Genomic DNA, 19408 nt, shown 5'->3' with positions numbered 1-19408 from the left:
CCCAGCCCTCTAGGCCTCTGGCTACAGGCCCAGCCTCTGCAGTCACATGAGGTCTCCACTGAACTCTGGCTGCTGAAGCTTGTGGGAAGATTCGTGAGGATGGAGCTGCCCGGGGTCTGTGTGGGAGGCAAACCTAAGAATCTTTGAAGTCAAAGCAAAGAAAACAGGAATTAGAGGTCAAGGGGTTGAAGACCACCTTTGAGATCCGAGATCTGGTCACAGCTAAAGTCATTAAAATCACTGAAATGTTTAGATACACAGCCCAATAAATTCTCTTTATAAAACACAAGCAGTACTATTCAGTGGCCACTGAGCAGTCCTTCACGCACACCAAAGACAGAAGGGTGAGTCCTGAGATCTGTTAGAATAACCAACAGTTTATTAAAAGCTTGCCTGGGGCTCTGTGCCAGCCCCACAGCTGAGAGGGGCTCCCACGGCTGCCCCCCAGGCCTGGGAGCAGCCCCTTCCAAGGTCCTTCCCTTGTTTCCCCGCCCCAGCCCTGATCCCAATTAAAAAAAAAAAAAAAAGATAAAGGACAAGACGGCACAGGACGTCAAGACAGTAACGGGAAGAGACCCAGGCATCCTGACCCCAAGACCCCATCCTGATCCTTCCTGCCAGTAAGGTGGCCTCTCATTCTCCCTGCCTCAGGCCCCAGACCTGCTCTGCCCTGTGGCAGGTCTGAGGGCCTCACTGTGAGGGTAGTATAGTTCTCTGAATATAGTATGTCTAGACCCACCCTTCCCCTCCCCCAGGGGACTAGATGAATATTTGACACGCACATCTCCCTCCTTTCCTAGGTGGCGGAGGGAGACCCTGGCACCATGGTAGGGAGGCGGGGCTCCCAGGCAGCCTTGAGGCACCTATCCCCAAGCTGGCCCTGGGCCACTGGCCAGCCCCAAGAAGCTCATGAGATGAGGAGGTCTGAGGGGAGCTGGAGCCTACATCTTGTCCCCTACCCTTGCAGGGGCCTCCAGCTCAGTGCCCTCCAGGGTCAGGCTCCACCCACCCCTGCCCTGCCCAGCTCATCTGCTCCTCCCCGCTGCACTTCAGGAATAGAAGTGGGAAGAACCATTGAGGATGTGGGAAGCGACACTGGTGCTGCGGCTCAGGGGCCCGGGCACCGCGGCAGCAGGGGGGCCCACATTCTCACTGCCACTGCCCCCCGAGGCTGCCCGCCGCAGGGGCTGGGGGCTGTTTCTTAGCAGCAGCAGGGCTCCGCCACGGGGTGTCCCACTCTGTGTGGGGGGCCCCAGCCAGTTTGGGGGGCCTGGGGGAGCCAGCAGAGACGGCTGACGCCAGGCTGGAGGGGGCATGCCTGGTGGAGGAGGGCCGTGGCTCCAGTGTGCCCCAGAACGGGGAACGGGACGGGAGGGCCAGGCTGGGGCAGGGGGTGGAGCAGGATAGCCCTGGGCAGCAGCTTCAGCCGGGATGCCCCCCAGAGCCATGCTGGAGAAGCCCAGCCTCATGCTTTCCGCATCGAAGGCCTCGATCTCACGGGCCTGCCGCTCAAGCAGACTGCGGATTCGCTCAGAGCGTCCTGTCTGCAGGGCCAGCAGCTCCTCTTCCACCTGGGGCATCCGGAACAGAGGTTAGAGTTGGGGGCAGGAGCCCACCCTCCCTCCCCAGTCCTGGAGGCTGGGCCCCTTACCCGCTGCTCCAGCAGTGCCCGCCGCAGCGCGACCCTCTGCTCCAGCTCCCGCAGCTCCCTCTCGTGCTGGCTCTCTGTGCGGATCTTGATCTTGCTCTGGTAAGCATTGAGCAGCTCCAGCTCCTGTTGAAGCTGCTGCCGAAGGGCCTGGAACTCTGCCTCCTGGGTCTCATCAAGCCGCAGCTGGGGAAGATGAACAACCAGTTGTAGGGATCTCCTCCCCTACCCCCACTATCCTCCCCTGCCCCAGGTAGGCCTGGGCCCTAAGGTTTCAAGAAGCAGCGGTCTCAACATCTATCAGAATGGAAGATGGTCATACCCTGTGGCACAGCAATTACACTGCAGAATCTATCCCCCAGGTATACTTGCACATGTGCTCGAGGTGTTCACGGAAGCGTTGTGATAGCAAAATACTGGAAACAACCTAAATGTCCACCAATAAGGGATGGGTTAAATAAATTATGGTACAGCCATACCATGGAAAATTCTATGCTGTAAAAAAAATGAGACAGGTGTACTGACAGGGGAAGATGTCCAAGAAATATTAAGTGGAAAAAAGAAGTTACAGAAAGTAAATGTAAAGTATGATTCCATCTGTGTTTAAAATTCATATAATTTTTCAAAATGTGCACTGAAAAAACACAAAATACAGTTAATTATTAACAAGTTACCTGGGAGAGGTGGGACTGGGTGAGAGAACAGCCTTGGGTGGGGCGTTTCCACTCTCCACCCTCTCCGCACATTTTAAGTGGCCCATTCCAGTGTTAGGTGTGATCATTTTTTTAAAACAGCAACTTTCAAAATCCTCCAGAAGTCTGAGTAAATGGGCTTGAGGGCCACACTCACTTTAATCTGCACCCTGTTTACCCATTAAACTAACTCAGGCCCAGGAAAAAAATAATAGCCACTCTTTTCCTTGGTGGTTCTTGGGAAGAGGCACATGGCTTTGTCAAGACCTTAAGAAAATACTAAGAGAAAGAATAAAACCACTGAGGAGAATATGAAATAAATCATTGTGGAGAACACGAACAGAGGGAGAGTATGTGAGTTTCCCAAGTAAAAAAGCCCCAGCTCTGTGCATGCCCTGCACCGTCCATTTCTTTAAAGCAAAGTACAGAGCCTGGCCTCTAGCGCACTCCCTCCCTGGACCCCAGGCCTCACCGCCTGTGAGCTGAGCATCTCTGAGATGGACTGGTCATACTGCTCCGCCAAGATCGCCAGCTTGCGGGTCTGCTCTTCCTTGAGCCGCTTAAGGAGGCTCTTGTGCTGAGCTTTGGGCGTGGTCTCCAGCAAGTGTGCTCGCAGAGCCTTGTACTGCCGAGTCTGGATCTTACACGTCTCCTGGAACTGCTTCTTGATCTGCAGCTCCTTAGACTATGCAGTGGACGGATCAAGGGGAGATGGGGGCAGCGGGGAAGAGGAGGAGGAAGAGGAGGAAGAGGAAGAGGAGGAACAACCAGGGGAAATGGGGAGAAGAGAGAGAAGAGGAGAGGAGACAGAAGCAGAGACAGGGAGAGGGAGAGAAACAGAAAACATGTTAGACAGAGGGGGTGGGGGGAGCTGTATACAGACAGACAGACATGGAGAGGTGGGATCGTGTTGAGAGAGATCAGGAAGGTCTCGATGGGCAAGAGATGCAGAGAAGACAAGAGGTTCCAAGAGCACGTGCACGGAGTTGGGTGCGATACCCATGAGAAAGAACATCGGAGTTACTGGACAGGGAACTGAGGATCTTGGAAGCTCTGACCAGGCAAAGAGGGAGAGACTGTGACCTAGAGACAGAAGCACGTGAGCAAATATGAGAACGTGCACAAGAACAAGCAAGAAGAACCAGTCACACAAAACACCCGTGAAGAAAGCAACACGACTAAGGACAGACACAGGAAGTCCCAGGTCCAGCAGCTCAGGGAGGAAGGCAGGGAAGGAGGAGAAGCACCGAGCTGAGAAATGGGTAAGAAGGGGCTGCCCCATTTTGGGCCGCAGAGGAGAAAGGGGCAAAGGAGGTGGCCAGAAAGGGCCTGACAAGTTCAACCGGCCAGCAGCTACCACCCTGACCAGATCCGCATTCCAGCCCGGCCCCTCACACACTCAGCTCCCACTCCAGGCCCACACTCAATCCTGCTGCCACAGCCTTCATACTCCGCCTGGTTGCCCCCAGCTCAGCACCCCCTACTGTGGAGGGTCTGCAGCCCCGTCCCCCAACCCACTAGGGTAATGCCTGATGCAGGAGAGCAATTTGGTCCCCTGCAGCCATGGTTGGGAGAAAAGGCAAGGGATGAGGAGACCAAGGGCCTGGAAACTAAGACCTCTGGAAGGAACCCGCAAACAGGCGCTCTGTGGGACCAAGAAGTTCGGTGAAGTTCTACAGGGGCCCAGACCCCAGAGCCGGTGGTGGTCATGGTGCAATGAAGCTATGAAGGCAGAGAGCATGAGGCTGAGGAGTGAGAGGGGCTGAGATAACGGAGATGGGGTGAAGAGGTCATGGAGCCGGGCCGAGGGTCAGCCTGGGGGCATACCGGGGAGGCTAGGCGGCAGGACAAAGCAGACAGAGGCAGCCTGGGCCAAAGGCACAGTTCCGCTCAGATATTTTATTTGTGTTTGTCTTTTTCTTTTTTTGGTGGGGGGAAGGGGACAGGTTGGAAGGGAGACAGAAAAACAAAATCAAAGAGGAGAAAAAAAACATGACTCTTCCCACCCTCCACCACCCCTGGCCCCAGGCCTGAGTCAATGAGGGTGAGGATGAGCACACACAGCGGGCGAACAGCAATAACTTAGGGGAGGAGCGCCAGGAGAACACAGAGTGACTGCTGGACTCCACGGCTGAGGAGGCTGCCTGTCTAGAGGTCCGAAGGGCTGGGCCTGGGGTAAGTGAGCAAACTGAGGAAGGTGAGTGAAAAGAGAGGACTAGGGACTGGAGAAACTTCACTGAGTCGTGGGAGATAAAGTGCTCAATGCTCTAGATTTGGGCTGGAAGGGCTGGAGTCAGCTACCTCCAGGGGGGCAGGGCCCGCGACTGGCGGGTACGTGACCTCCGCCCGGCTAGAGTCCCTGGCAGTGGCTGGCGGGAGGCAGGGGGCCCTAGCTGGCGCTGGCTGCGTGGTAGTAGCCGGGGGATTCGGGTGGGCCGTTCACCCCGAAGCAGGCCCCAGCTGGCCAGTGTGTGGATGGCCCACAGGGGCAAGTGGGATGCTAAACCCTGGCTGGCCCGTGCCAGACGCCAGTTCCAGCCCTTGCACAGGACCCAGACCCTTGCCAACAGGGCTAATGGGTGTTGGGTGGTGCGGGGATTACGCCGCCGGGGCCCAGGGACGGGCAGGCGGCTGCGGAAGCCATCCTTGTTGGTTTTGGGGTACAGTGCAAAAAGACCCCGGTCCCCCACAGCCCCACAGCCCTGCAGGGCCCGGAAGGCCATGGGTGACAGGCGCAGCAGAACCCGCAACCAGAGTCGAGATATGCCCCGGCGCACCCGGGGGCCCTGCTGCCGCACCCATCTGCCCCCCGCTGCCATAGCCACCAGAGGTAGAGCTAGGCCTGGCCAAGCTAAGAGCCAGGCAGCTCCAAGGCCCAGGGGAACACCCATGAGGCCTCGGCGCCAGCTCAGGCCCAGGACGGCCCCCAGTGCGGTACCCTGGGCCAGGAGTAGGAAAAGACTGGAGGGCAGGTGCAGGGCTGTACAAAGGAGCAGGTAGGAGGCCCCCAGACCCACCAGCCCCACCTCAAGGGCCAGCAGCGCTGCCTGCAGGCCACCCCCACCCTGGGCTGCCAGCAATGGAAGCAGCAGCAGCAGCAGGAGGGGCAGGAGGCCAGAGGAGGACCCCACTGCAAAGGAGAGGCCGGCCAGGAGGCCATGGGACAGGAGTCCAGGGAGCTGGCTGGCAGGGCAGGGCCTCAGGTGTGTTGGAGGGGGTTCAGGAGGGATGTCGGGGGAAGGACAACCATCTCCAGGATCCCTAGGGGTCCCAATCGGAGCCCCCTCTTCCTCTTCTTCCTCCTCCTCGGGGACGGGAGTCAGTGCTGGGCCCTGGACCCAGCCAAGCTCAAACTCCTCATCCAGAAGACTCCCATCCTCCTTCCCCCACAAGCTCCACGTCCCAGCCTCCTGGCCAACAATGCTCCTCTCCTGGGGTACAAGGGAGGGCACCCTAAGCTCCTCTATCTCCTCAGGCAGACCCCAAACTTCCTCATCAACCAGGCTCCCATGTTTTTGTGGACTGGGACTAGGGGCTCCTGATTCTTCCCCCAGAATCCTCTGCTGCTTGGGCTCCAAAGTGGCCCCTTCCTTTCCCAGAATCCTTCTCTCTCCAACTGCTTCCTCCTCCTCGCCAAGCATTCTTTGGTCCAGGACTGCCTCCTGGCCAGGTGAGCAGGGCTGCTGTTCTATAGGGGTGCCTGTGTTGGGTGGGCCCAGAGCCCCAGGAATGGGGAGTGGAAGGCCCGGGGGGCGCTGGCCTGCACGTACTTTGAGGCTCTTGGGCTGCTGGCGAACCTGGGCCGCATGCTTCTGCCGCAACTCTTGCTCACGCCGCTTGTTGTACTCCAGCTGGTTGCCCAGCTCCGTCTGGTGCTGCAGGCGGGTGAGCTCAGCCCGCGTGCGCTGCACGGCCTGGAGCTGCCGCAGCTCCAGCTCCCGCGTGGCCTCATGCTGCCGAAGCAGCAGTGCACACTCCAAGTCCTTCTGGGTCTGCTTCTTGTTCAGGTCCTGAGGCAGAAGAAATGCAGGGCCCAGGGCCTGGTCAGTATCAAGGAAGTGAGAGGCCAGGGCTCCTTGGCAGAGGGAGCTGGGGATGGCGGAAGAAACACAGGGCCCAGGGCCTGGTCAGTATCAAGGAAGTGAGGGGCCAGGGCTCCTTGGCAGAGGGAGCTGGGGATGGCAGGAGATGAGGGTGTAGGGGAGGCAAGCTCCTCCCTGGCCTGGGAAAAGAGGCCTAAGGAAATTCTGGCAGGGTCTGTTGGGGATGAGAAGTAAAAGGGGCACTGAAGCAAAGCTGAACTGTAACACTCGAGGGCCAAGGAGAAAGAAGACAAGAATGAGGCAAATGGAAAAGGGTGGGTCCCTGGGATCCATGAGTGAGCGGGAGGGGAACAGAGATTGGGATGCCTACCTCCCGCAGCAGGTCCTGGTCCAGGCTGTGCCGAGCCAGCAACATCTTGCGCTTGTACTGGCGACACTGCAGCTCAAAGTACTGGCGCTGCCGCCGCAGCAGCCCTGCTTCCTCCTCCGCCTGGCACTGCTGGAGCTGCTCCTTCTGCCGCAGCAGCCACTCGGCCTTCTCCCGCTTGGGAGTGCTGGGGTTCTCCTGGAGCTCCTGGGCGAGGGCAGAGGGAAGCAGGGTCAGGACCCACCTGGCTCGCCATCGGCTCCGCCCCCAAGCAGCCCTAGCTCACCTCCTTCAGCTGTTCCTTGCGAAGTTTGTAGGTCCGCTTCTGTGCCTCCAGCAGGGCGGCCAGCTCCTTCTTCTGCTGCCCAAGGATGTGCTGCTGGAACTTCCGCTCCTCGGCCTGGGCAGCTCGTGCCTCCTTCTCACCTATGGCCTGGTGCCGCCGGGCCAGCTTTTCTGCCTCTGCCCCAAAGCCAGCCCGCTGCGCCTCAAGCTCCCGCTGCAGCCGTGCACTGTGCTCCTCCCGTTCACCCCTCAGCCGTGACTCCAGGGCCAGCAGCTGCTTCTGGTGCTGTCGTCGCATCCGCTTATAGCCGCTCAGCTGCTCCCGCAGCGCAGAGTCCTGCTCATGCTCCTGGATCTGACGGCTGACCTGGGGAAGGAGAGAGGGTGAGAGCTGGGGCTCAGCCTGGCCCCTAGTTAATTAACACAAGGGGTCTTCCGTGGGGAAGAGCATGGGTTTTCAACTCATGGGTTTCATTCTCATTTAACACCTTCCTCACACACGGCCACTCTAGCCTGTTTCCTCAACTGGATAATGGTGATATTATCTACATCACAAGTTGGTGTGGCCGAATGATAAAAGGTGGCAAGCACAGGGCCTGGCACAAAAGTAGGAACAATCCATACTAATTTGAAACAGTGAGTCAGACAGACCTGGGATCAAATCCCAGCTTTGCCACTTACCAAGCATGTGATCTCAAGTAAGTTAACTTCTCAAAGCACCAGTTCCCTCATCTGTTAAATGGGGAAATAATACCTCCTCATAGGGGCTGTGGGGTAAGTTCGGACTCTATCTAACAAGTGTTGGCTTCCTTCCCCTTCAGCAAACATGGTCGGCCTATCACTCCCCAGGTATTGAGCTGGGATCGGGGCCACAAGATGCTGGAATAACAAGAACACTGGGCTTGGACACCTTCATCCAAAGTCTGATCTCAGGTCTCATTCTCAACTGACTCTATGAGTGGCTCTCAAACTAGTCCCGGCAGCCAAGCCCCTGGCAGTCAAGACCTCTCAGCACAGTACCGCACAACACCATGGGATCTGAAGAATTGTTGGAACACAACCAGCACCAAGCAGAGGCCATAAGAACATACTAGACTGAATCAGTGGCCTCTAAGGGGATTGTTGACGCTCAAATGCAGCTCAGCAGGAACGTGATCTAAAGGCTTATTAAAAACATAGATGAAAAGCTATGTTTTATGAAAAGCCTAAACACTTTTTCCTGTGAACTGAGAAAGACTGCCATGAGTTGATTTTAGGAGAAGACTAAGGGCCTGCTTACAGGAGCGGAGAGCCACCAAAGGCACTGGGGCAAGTGGCCCCTCTGAGCCACAGGTGCCTCATTTCTCCAATGGGATCTTACCCTTCCCCTCCCAGGGGGGCTGGGAGGGTTAACACAGGCCTGTGTGTAAGCCTGAGAGCTAACTGCTGGCATGAGACAGATATCTGAACACCATCCCTGCCCTCTGGGGCACAGAATCTGGCAAACCTATCATGATGCTGTTCAGGACCACCCAAGCACAGGGCACCCCCGGCACAGGGCTCCCCCAGCACTGGACACCCCCAGCACAGGGCTCCACAGGCACAGGGCTCCCCCAGCACTGGGCTTCCCCAGCACACAACTGTGAAGCACCTGACTCACCAGAGGAGCCTGGGAAGGCAACCCAGGAGATGTCAGTTAAGTCAGGCCACAAAAATGGAGTAAGAGTTTGCCAAGCTAGAAACACCCAGATTGGGCCATATGACCAAAACAGTCCACTGGGAAGAGGAGGGAAGCAGGAGGGTTAAGGGGAGCAGGCAGGAGCCAGCAACAGAAAATGAGGGTAGAATCCAGACTCAATCCCATGCCACAGGGAGGAAATCATTTCTAGACTTAAAAAGACTGAAAAAACAGACAGCAAGCAGGCTGAGTGAGGATGGCTACACTCACCAGGGAGGCGGTTCGGATGGTGGCAAAGTGGTCCCGGTTACGGCAGTAGGCCCGGCGGCGGGCAGAAGAGGTGGTGGAAGTGGGAGCTGGGGCTGCAGGCGGCTGGAGAGGGCTGGGGGTTATCTCTGGCTGGTAGGGGTCATCATATAGGTTGTCAGAGCCCTAGAGGGAGATAGAAGGAACACCCAAGGCTCAGAGGCCACTGGGTCCAAAGAGAGCTACCTGAGGACAGCCAATCAGACTCAGAGGAGTGCTGCACTTAGGGAAGGAGGGCGAAGACCCAGGCGGTTCTAGAGCAGGTGGCTCGGGTCCCCCAAGGGTGAGCTGTGTACCGGCAGCCGGTGGATAATGGAGCTGTGAGAGGTGACTGTGTGCTCCCCCTCCTGCATCATGGCCATCTCCCGGGCTTCGGGGCCTTCTTCCTCCTCCTCCTCTTCCTCCTCCTCCTCCTCCTCTTCCTCGTTGTCTGAGGCATCTGCTAGGCTGTTGACGGAGCTGCTCTGGCTGGAGGCGCTGATGGACATGCTGGGCACTGAGTGGCTACTCTCGAGGCTGGTCAGAGTCCCGGCCCGGTGCATGTAGGGCTCGGCCTCCTGCGAACAGGGCGTAGGCTGCTGGGCAGGGAAGGGGAAGCCCTGGGGCATATGCATGGAGGTAGCATGGGAAGATGGTGGTGTGAGTAGGGCTGGGGAAGGGGCCAAGCAGCTGCAGGGGGCAGGCACACATGGGGTATAAAGAGGGGTGTTAGGGCAAGCTGGGTCACCTCTTCCTCCTCTGGGGCCTCGGCACCAGGGCCGTTGGGTGCTTCTTGGAACAGGATCTTCTTCATCTTGCGGTACTGCAGGTTGTCCAGCTCCCGCACGGCATCCTTGGTCCTCTGGATCAGGTCCATGATGACTGTGGGTGGCCGCTCCCGGAGCACAAAGCGGTGCTGGGGGAAGAGGGCACTGAGGTCTGCTGCCAACTCCCCTTCCCCCCACAACCCACAGCCCTTGGCATTCCCTCAGGCCTGAGGCACTCTTCTGGGGCCCACGCCCACCATGGGTTGATGCTGGCCTTATCCCAAGCCCTTCTCTCACAATAATTTTCTGTACCACCCAGTACCTACTCCCCAGACAGACTCTTCTTCCTCTAAGCATGGCTGACAGGCAGGGACAGTCAGGAGAACTGGATTCTTGTCCAGCTCCTCTACTAAAGGGCTATGTGACCTTGGACATGTCATGAGGCCCCTCTGGGCTTCATACAGTATCCTACAATTATAAAACAAGTGGGTCCAACTATATAATCTGAAGTTTCCAACTAGGGCTCCTCAGGCCCCCATGGGTCTGTGAAGGGAATGGGGCCCCTCCATTTTTGATAATTCAAAAAACACCTAAGGGAAATCATACATTTACCCATGATAAGGCTACACAGGCTTTTGGCTTGCATTACATCAGATCAGTGGGGCAACCCTGGTTATCACACGCTGACCAGAAGCTCTGGCTGGCAATTACATAAATCTTTGATTAATAAAAGATGGGAAAACAGTTTATTACTTAATAAATTAAGGCAGTCTGGTAGACAAAATCTTGTAAAACACAGAGTCCACTGGGCATTGGGGATGGGGTGGGAATTCATCAACGAAGCTCTTGGTGGAGGAGGAACTGGGAACCACTAATTTCCCTGGGGGTTCTTGTGGCTGTAACAAGCTACAGTTCCAGGAGAATGCTAGGCCAGCAGGCCCTCACCTTCAGGAGAACCTCTGAGGTTGGTCTGTCTTGAGGGATTTTCTGAAGACAGGAGTCGACAAAATTCCGGAAGTACTCAGACCTGAAAGTCACAGGAGGGTGGGAGAGGGGTGGGGAAGGCATGAGTCAGGCATCCATACCCCATGGCCTAACCCCTGGGCCCAGATTCGGAATCTCAGTCCTCACCAGTGTCCTGACTGGAGCACGGGGGATTCGTTCTGTGCAATGTGGTATAAGGCACTCATCGCATTCATGTTAAAGAGCGGTGGTTTCCGTTCAGCTACAGAAAAAGGTGAAAGGGAAGAAGGTGAGAGGTGGCAGGGGGTAGAGGACAATGGAATGGAACTGAGACGACTTGGGTTCAAACCCCAATTCCTTGACTTCCTTGCCACATGACCTTGAGAAGTTCCCATCATCCTGTTGCGTCTCAGTTAATTCCTTCCTCTGTAAAATACAACACCCATCCTCTCCACTGCACACGGGTGGAATAGGGGTCAAAGAAAATAACATCCACAAAAGCAGTAACGAAGGCAGAAGGACAGCCATTCAGTTATCACCCCAACTAATATTTCTTAGGTGCCAAAGGGAGCAGATAACTTGATAATTGCTATGGGGAAGATAAAAACAAGAATTAGGCCCCACCCTCAAGGAACCTCCAGTCTAAAAGAGAAGATTAAATAGGACTGAAAAAATAACATCAAAGTATTAACTGGTATAAGAGGGAAACAGGGAAGTCGCTGGGAAGTTGAGAGTATGCAGTGAGCCTTCAAGCTAGCATATCTTCAGGGAATTCAGAGAAGGGCTTTGTAAAAAGCCCTGAGATTAGAAAGGTTAAGTGCAAGCTAAGAGTCGCTAAGAGTCCCCTGTAGCCCAGACAAATGTCATGTTGTTTTGGCCTAAACGGTGATTTTTAAAATTAACTGCCAAAAGTAATAATCAAATAATAATACAAGTTTCCAGTTTCTCCTTAAGAATTAAATCTGGTGAAATGGAGTCTACATTACTGCATAACAATGGTCTGGAGATAAGCATTAGCTGCCCTCTTTCTATGGAAACAGCAATCTCCAGTTTGCCACATCCTTCTCCACACTGCTTCCCTGATATTGACTTAGTATGAGTTGACATTTATAATCAGACTTGATATGTATTTTTTTCAATAGTAGAGTAATATTTCTCTGTATCCACATCTCTTCCAAAAACTAGAAATAAAATGGACAGATCTAGCTTTTTCTTATACTTGGGTCCGTTTCTTACATTTTTCATCAACTGTCTGGGCCTGGCATCTAATGGCAAATGGAGACTGTGAAGATGGAGGAGAAGAGCTCGTCCAAATCTCTGACCTCGGGCAGAGGACCCAATACGAACCAAGGCAAGGAAGTGGAAGAGTTCATGACACACTCAGAGGGTGGAGCCCATGAAGGAAAGGGCCAGCATTTACGAAGCAAAGCCTCTAGGTTGGTGGGAGGAAGGATGGGGATGGCTTCAGTCTTGAAGGCAACAGGGGGCCACTCATGGCTCCAAACAGGGAGTGAAATGACAGCACTGAGCTTAGGCAGACCTCTCTGGCATCAGTACTTAAGACAGACTGGAAGGGAGAAGAGACTGGAGAGATCACTGCAGGAGGCTGTTGATAGGAGAAACTAACAGCAACTCTTAGGCAACTGTTTTGTGCCTGGCATTGTGTTGGAAGCCTTATAAATGTTACCTACCTCATTAAAGAATTGTTTCAATAGTGCTGGCTGACAGAGATGAGAACCTTGGCATGGCTTCAAGGCCTTAGGAACTCACTTGGACCTAACTCTCTGGCCTTATCCTTCAATATTCTCTGCATTACATGCTACGTTCCAAATAACTGAAGCTAGTCCCAGTTCCCCAGGCCTGCACTTACCTCTAGGCCTCTCACATGCTGTTCTCTCTGCCTGGAAAGCTCTTCCCTACATTCTGCAAACAGCTATTATTTATCTTGCGGGTTGGCTTCAATATTCTCCTACAAGGAGGCCTTCTTCAGCCCCTAAACTAGGTCAAGTCCCCTGTTTTACATTTGAACCGCTCCTGTAACTTCTCCACACAGCGTTCATCACACTGAAAGAAAACATGCCTGCCTGGTTTCCCTAAATCAAATGTAAGTTCCATGAGGGCAGGATTTTCATTCACTGCTATCCCTCCAGAATCACAGTCCATGGCACAGCACATGGTGGGCACTAAGAAAAGATTCAGAACCAGGGTAGTGGACAGGAAGAGATGAATGCTACAAAATCTCTAGGCCTAAGAGCTGGCAGAATTTGCCAGCTGCCTGTATTGGGGCTCCAGGGTAGAGTCACAACGGACAGGAACTTGGAGGCCTGGGATCCCATCCCTAGGAGAAGGGGGTAGTCCGGAGTCTGGGAACTAACAGGAAAGAATGGAAAAGATGATGAGGGAACAGGGAGGATGTTCTTACCCAGCTCGATGCAGGTTATCCCCAAGGACCAGACGTCCACTTTGCCGTCGTACTGCCCCTCATCCATGGCCAGGATCACCTCGGGTGCCATCCTAGGAGAATGGTCAGGAGAGAGAGGCAAATCACCCGCCGAGACCCTGTCACTCCTACTCCCAACATCCTGGGAGGTCTCTCCACTCACCACCACTCACTCACTCACCAGTATGGGGTGCCCACGAAGGAGTTGGCAGGTGCCATGATGGACGCAGAACCAAAGTCCCCTAGCTTCACTAACCCTGGCTCTGACAGCAGGATGTTTCCAGCCTTCACATCCCTGCCAGAGGCAAAGTACAGGGATGAGACATGTGTCTCAAGAAAGCTAGGCAGGGGCAGCCCAGCTAAGTGACAGGTGGTGCAGATAGCACTCCCCTCCCAGGCACTGCCGATGCTGCTTGTACCTATGGATCATGTTGTGGGAGTGCAGATATGCCAGGCCCTGAAGCGCCCCGTGGGTCACAGCTGCGATCTCTACCTCCTGAAGGGGTTTCTTGTGCACTGGAGAGTGAGGAAGAACATCAACCCGAGGGAGCGCAAGGGTGGGACTGGAATAAACTCCCCTTAACCCTTCCCTATGGCTCCCCTGCTCTTCTCCCTTCTCCACTTATTGGCCTATCAGTCACTTACCTTCTAGAAGGTCAGACGCTGAGCCCAGGCAATACTCCATTACCAGCTAAGGAAGAGACAAGGGTCAGAGATCAGAGTCTCCTGGGCAGGGACTCAAAACAGAGCTTCCTTGACTGTCCTGTACTCAAGCTATGTCCCTGGGGTGATGACAGGGAGGAAGCGCAACTGGAGACAATGAGGGGGTGGTGGGAGAGTTTCTGGAGTCTGGGCCCAAGACATTCACCACTGCCCATCTGAATCCCTTCAAACTCCCATTCAATCTCCACCTTCTCCAGCCCACAGTGACCTGTCCCACCTGCTAACAGCCTGTGTCACTCTGAGACAGGCTTTTGCTCAGTGGGTATGTCTGAGGACTAAAGCGGTCAAAAGAGACTTCCTCCTTCCCAAGATCCCACAACAGCACCACGAACAGGGACCACCTAAGAGACTGGACTACAATAAGGACGGGCATGAATAGGAGTAAAGATCAGGCCAGAATCTGGCACCAGCTCACCCAAGCCGTGTGCTCCCTCAGGTAACAGCCCCGGTACTGAATGGTGTTGGGATGCCGGAGCTTCTGTAAGAACCGCACCTCCTTGATGATGTCTTGCCATTTCTAGGGGGTCAGGGTAGGCAGAGATTACCCAGCTTGCATCTTGAGACAGGAGTCCCCTGTCCCCAACCTGGCTGTATTGCACCTGGCCCACCTCATTGGACTGCTTCCCACTGTAGGACATCTTCTTGATGGCCACCACCTCACTATTCCGGACATCCCGGGCCTAGAGGACCAGACCAGAAGGTGTTGAAGGCCCCATTGAGAGCCGGGCATGGGAAGACTTGCTGGCCCAGCAAGAGAAGGCAGGAAAGACCAGTGTGATGGAGTAGTGTGCAAGGGCTGTTGGGAGGTCCACAGGGGTAGGAAGAGTCCCCATCCCTATTACACCCTCCCAAGACCCAACTCACAAAGTATACGGCTCCAAAGCTGCCATGGCCAATTTCCCGGAGGTCAGAGAAGAGCTTTTCTGGGTCATCCTTGAAGAAGAGCTCAGCCACATCTGGGTCCTTCAGGCTCCCGGCCCGGCCCCCAGCTGGCATGGTGGCCCCTGGGGGCCCTGAGAGTGGGGCCTGGCCTGAGGAATGGAAATGGGACCCTTAGATCAAGGATTGAGCCTTCAGGGAGAGGAAGGGACCCATCAAGTTTCTGCCATCTCCTCCCCTCATTCCCTGATGAGGAGGAGGCACTGCTGAGGAAGGGGAGGGGGAGATTAGGAACAACATCAAAGCTCCAAAAAATGAAGTTGCCCTGGCAACCAGATCACGCGGGCTGGGTCCCTGGAGTCCCTAAAACTGCTAGGAAGATTCTGGGAAGCTAAGCATCCTCACCACCCCCTTCAATGCTCAACAAGTTCTCATTTCCCTATAGCCCCTGTATCTCCCCTCAAGGATAAAACATTCTGCTTCCCAGCCAGCACTCCAGAGCCCCAAGTGTCCTGTCCCATAAGTCCTATACCCCAACTGTTTCCAGGCACCTTTCTGTTCCCCTTGGCGCTGAGGCCCCCTCCTCCCTCAACCTCTCACACCCTGGAAGAGAACAGGAAATGGCCAGGCCGGAGGCAGTGGAAATCCGTCCATTGTTAGAAGTGGGTACTGGCCCAGAGGAGCCCGCAGAGTCACTCTCAAAAAGGGCAGGGGGAGATCTAGAATGGGAAGAATAGGGATATAAATGGCATCTGGCTATGAGGGCCTCTCTGTGCTCTGGGCCACCTTACTTGTCCTGTCCAATTGCATAAGCATCACACACAGGTACAGGACATTTGCAGGGTACAAATAACATTTATTGAGTACCTTACGTGCATTATCTCTATTCAGTCCTCACTACAACCTTATGAAGCAAGTATTATGATTTCCCCTATCTTACAGATAAAGAAACAGGCTCAGCAAGGTTAAGTGCCTTGTCCAAAGCTGGTCCTCCATCACTATGATTTCAGAGCAGCCCTTCGAAACAGGCAGGGCAGAATCATGATCACCATTTCCTAGGTGAGGTCACTGAGGCACAGAGAAGAAAAAGGACTTCTCCAAGGTCAGAGAACAGGACCTTCTGCTCCCCGGTTAGGCCTGTATCCATTACTCTCTCAGCTGTCACCCCAAGCTCAGCTCCCCTCTTGCAGGAAGCCTGTCCTGACCACTCCAGCCATTGGGAAGAGCACCTAGGGCACCCAGCCAAACACCCGGAGAAAGTTCCTGCAGGATACCAGAACCAAAACCCTCAAGGAGATTCCAAGACAGGCTCCAGCCTAAGCACTTGTCAGAATTTAGGCACAAAGGAGCCTTCAGCAGAGCTGGACTCCTGGGGCAGAGTTCTAGCTACTCAAAAGCACCTAACAATTTTAGCATGTAATTTATTCTGTCATGCATTGTTTCCTGTTGTGTTGTTAATTTTGTCTCAGCCCAACTGGAAGCTGGAGGGCAAGGAGGGAGCCTGACTCTCCAGTGGGCCCCCAGGGTGCAGAGGGCTCAGAATAGCCTGGGAGACTGATTGATTGCTCTCTGCTCAGCCCTCAGCAGCTCCCAGGTTGCTCGAAGCCGGCCCTTTTCTCCCTTCTGCCAGCAACAGTGCCAAGCACCCCTCACCAGCACCACACACCCACACACAAAGGCAGGTGCTCTCAACTTGCCAAAGGAATCTTCCTGACCTCTTTACCAACACAAGGCCCCAGAATGCTAACCTAGGCCACATGGAGGGGTGCCACCCACTGGCAAAACATCATGCAGGTCCCCTTCCCCATAATAACAACAAACACTTGAACAATAACCAAGGTCTGTGCTAAATCATAACCACCTTCCAAAACGAACAATGTTATCTCCATTCTACAGATGAGGAAACCCGTATCTATCTGTTCCTAAGCTATGCTACCAGTACATCCCGTCTGCAATGTACAGCAACAGGGCTTTGAATAAGTTCCTTCCAGTTCTTGGTCTTCTCTTCAGTGAAATGGATTACAGCATGGAGCTGTTGTTAAGATTTTAATGAGATCTCATACTTAGGAACACCATGCAGACACTCAGCATATGGATTTTTCCTTCCCTGCCTCCAAGGTCCCCACAAAGCTTTAATCCTTTGGGGGATCATTCTACCCCAACAGCTTGGCTTGAACAGTTCAAAGATGCCACTAGTGCTACCATTTGTCAGGAGAGAGCCCTCTCAGGAATCCAGGCCAAATCCTGGGATCGGGGTAAAGATGAAGGTCACAGTGGATAGAAAACTCCATGAGGCAGAGGCAAAAGCCAGAGGCTCCCATCAGGAAAAGCTTCTGAGTAGAGCCCTCCTGGAAAGGAAGCTCATCTCATCCCCATTCTTAAACCTCACCCCAGCCTGGACTCCTAGGGAACCCTGGCCGAGCCCAAACTCAGAGGAAAAGAGATGGCAAGAACCAGGCATGCATCAGGGAAAGATGTGATTGAGGACTTGAGTTCAAATTCTGGTTCTGCCACTGTGTGACCTTGGGCAACCTCTCTGGGCCTCAATGTTCTCAACTGTAAAATGGGAAGATGCCAATAAAAGAGGCCCCCACAGGGTGAATGCGGGGATGTCACATGAGAGAATGGCTGTCAAAGCACTTTGTAAAAGACAGATCGTTTGACAAATGGATGAGATTATTGACACCATCACAGCAAGAGGTTGGAAGGTAACTGCAGCTGGGGGAAAACATTGCCAGGCACCTCCAAGCACACACACACACGCATACACACAAACACATATACACACACTTCCTTGCAAGGACAAGAAATCCAACCAGACCAGGCCTGAAAAGCAGATAAGCAGACCCACCATGGGAATCAGAGGCATGGGAATCAAAATCACAGAATAGCCAGGAGAACGGGGCATATCAGGGAGGAGAGGTGGCTGTGAGGGGCAAAGTGAAGGGGAGAAGACTGAAGTGCAAATCCATCTGATTAGCTGAAGCATCCTAGGGTGTGAACCCCGGTGACATCAGAGACCCTGTCACCTGAGGTCCCCCACCAACCAGACACAATGAAGGGAAGAGGAAGGGGAAGGGGGTGGCAACAGAAGGCAAGGCTAGCCAGAGGCTGACCACTCGCTCAGCTGGGCTTCCCCATCCTGAGAGGGCCTACCCAAGTCCAGCTTCTCAGAAAGGCGCACCCTTTCTTCTCAGAACTAGACACAGGGACCCGCGCCCCTGCACCCCGTGTCTCACCTGGTAGGGGTCACTATGGTGCCCCAGCGCCTCCGCTTCCGCCTGGGGTCCTCCAGCGGCTCTGCCAAGCAGGGAGAGGGGCAAGGAGACCTTTCCCCTTGCCACCTCTTCCTCGGCTTTCGCCCTTCCTGAGGGGCGGGCCCGGGAAGCCTCCCCTGGAGGGGAGGGGGTGACAACCTAATCTGACCTCGCGGTCCAGTCCTCCCCCTCGTCGAGGGCGACAGCTGCCGAATTCCGGATTTCTGATTGTAGGGTCTGAACCCCGAATATCTGAACGGGATGGAGACTGAATCCGATATTTGAACGCCCGGGGAATGAACCCCGGATACTGGTGCACGCAGGGGCCTGAACCTGATATTTGAAATTCTATGAAACAGAGACCCAGGTTTAGAGAGGTTGGGACCCGAGTCCCGGATATCTGGACTATGAGGACTGTTACCCGGGTATCTGAGAAGGGAGGAGGGGCAAAGCCTGGAAATTTGGGACCCAGGGGCCTGAGCTGTAGGTCTTCGGCCACCGACTGGGCGCCCACCCCGAGGACGTCCGGCCGCACGGCCCCTCTCACGCCGGGGTCCGAGGGTGACAGCCCCCACTCCCGCCCCGGCCTCCTCCCTCTCCCTTCTCTCTTCCGAGAATAGCTGAACGATTGTAGCTAAGGCGCTGCTGACGGTCCCCGCGCCCTCTCTGCCTCTCCTCTTCTCCGTCTCAGCCTCTCTCCGCACCACAGCCCCGGTCTCGTCCCGGTCTCCCTCTCCCTCTTCCTCCCAATTCCAAGATGGAGACCGGGCGGGAGCGCGCAGGCGCGGTAGGGACGCCGGGCTAAAGGGGGCGGGGGCGCAGAGGACTCAGCCCCGCCCTCTCTCCTCACTGCCGCGGCCTGGGAGACCGGCAGCCGCCAAGCCCGAGTGCGCGCCCGCCCCGCCACGCGGACCCCCGGCCGGAGGAGGCGGGGAGAAGGGCTAGGCTTGCAAGGGGAGGAGCCCGGCACTCTGTCCCACGACTGGCGGTGGACAGAGCTGCAGCGCATGCGCTCGCCCCGCCTTCGCTCTGAGCCCGAGTTTGTTGCTAGGGGAAGCTTTGAGGGGGCGCGGGTGGACGGACAGCAGCGGCGATCTGCGACTGCGCGCAGGGTGGAAGTTGGGAGGGGCAAAGGAAGCTGCTGCTGGGCGCGGAAAAGGCGGGAAAATAGACTGCTCCGAGGTTAGCAACCATCTAACCTGGAAAAGGGCCTCCAAGTGCGAGGAATCTTTGCGCGTCGACGCTGGGAAAACTCAATCGGTCAAATCTCTTACGGAAATTGAGGCGCTGCAGGTTGCAAGACTTGCCAAGGTCACAGTGCATTTATGTCACAGCATTTCCATGACCTGACACCCCACCCGCCCAACTAACTGTAATTATCCATTTTATTTCCTAGAGGAAA

The 19408-nt window shown here is 55.1% G+C and overlaps 1 protein-coding gene across 2 annotated transcripts; it reads right to left on the bottom strand.

Annotated features, from left to right (window-relative positions):
* Positions 1-357: 357 nt before the first annotated feature.
* TAOK2 (TAO kinase 2) lies at positions 358-18971 on the bottom strand. Of its 2 annotated transcripts, XM_003809348.7 has the most exons (19): positions 17989-18796; positions 14735-14901; positions 14479-14550; positions 14286-14387; positions 13793-13838; positions 13567-13663; positions 13329-13442; positions 13130-13221; positions 10876-10969; positions 10690-10771; positions 9726-9893; positions 9295-9555; positions 8963-9124; positions 7037-7402; positions 6754-6957; positions 6111-6350; positions 2813-3025; positions 1652-1834; positions 358-1571 (listed from the first exon to the last, which is right to left on the bottom strand). In XM_003809348.7, exons 2-19 carry the CDS (start codon positions 14864-14866, stop codon positions 1050-1052), a joined length of 3150 nt encoding a protein of 1049 aa, XP_003809396.1. In that variant the 5' UTR covers positions 14867-14901; positions 17989-18796; the 3' UTR covers positions 358-1049. The 2 variants fall into 2 exon arrangements, with proteins under 2 accessions (XP_003809396.1, XP_008959836.4); XM_008961588.4 differs by lacking the exons at positions 358-1571; positions 1652-1834; positions 2813-3025 and having other exon boundaries at positions 4225-6350; positions 17989-18971.
* Positions 18972-19408: the final 437 nt, after the last annotated feature.

Source organism: Pan paniscus, chromosome 18, assembly GCF_029289425.2.
Source record: "Pan paniscus chromosome 18, NHGRI_mPanPan1-v2.0_pri, whole genome shotgun sequence".
Lineage (NCBI taxonomy): Eukaryota > Metazoa > Chordata > Mammalia > Primates > Hominidae > Pan > Pan paniscus.
This window is presented reverse-complemented; position numbering and strand designations above follow the sequence as displayed.

Excerpts from the sequence above, each read along its gene's own strand:
- TAOK2 (XM_008961588.4), bottom strand. The coding sequence starts at position 14,866 with ATGCCAGCTGGGGGCCGGGCCGGGAGCCTGAAGGACCCAGATGTGGCT. Across the intron at positions 9,556-9,725 it reads AGGCCCCAGAGGAGGAAGAG|GAGGCCGAGCCCTACATGCA; the intron begins GTGACCCAGCTT and ends CCCTGTTCGCAG. Across the intron at positions 6,958-7,036 it reads GCAAGGAACAGCTGAAGGAG|GAGCTCCAGGAGAACCCCAG; the intron begins GTGAGCTAGGGC and ends GCCCTCGCCCAG.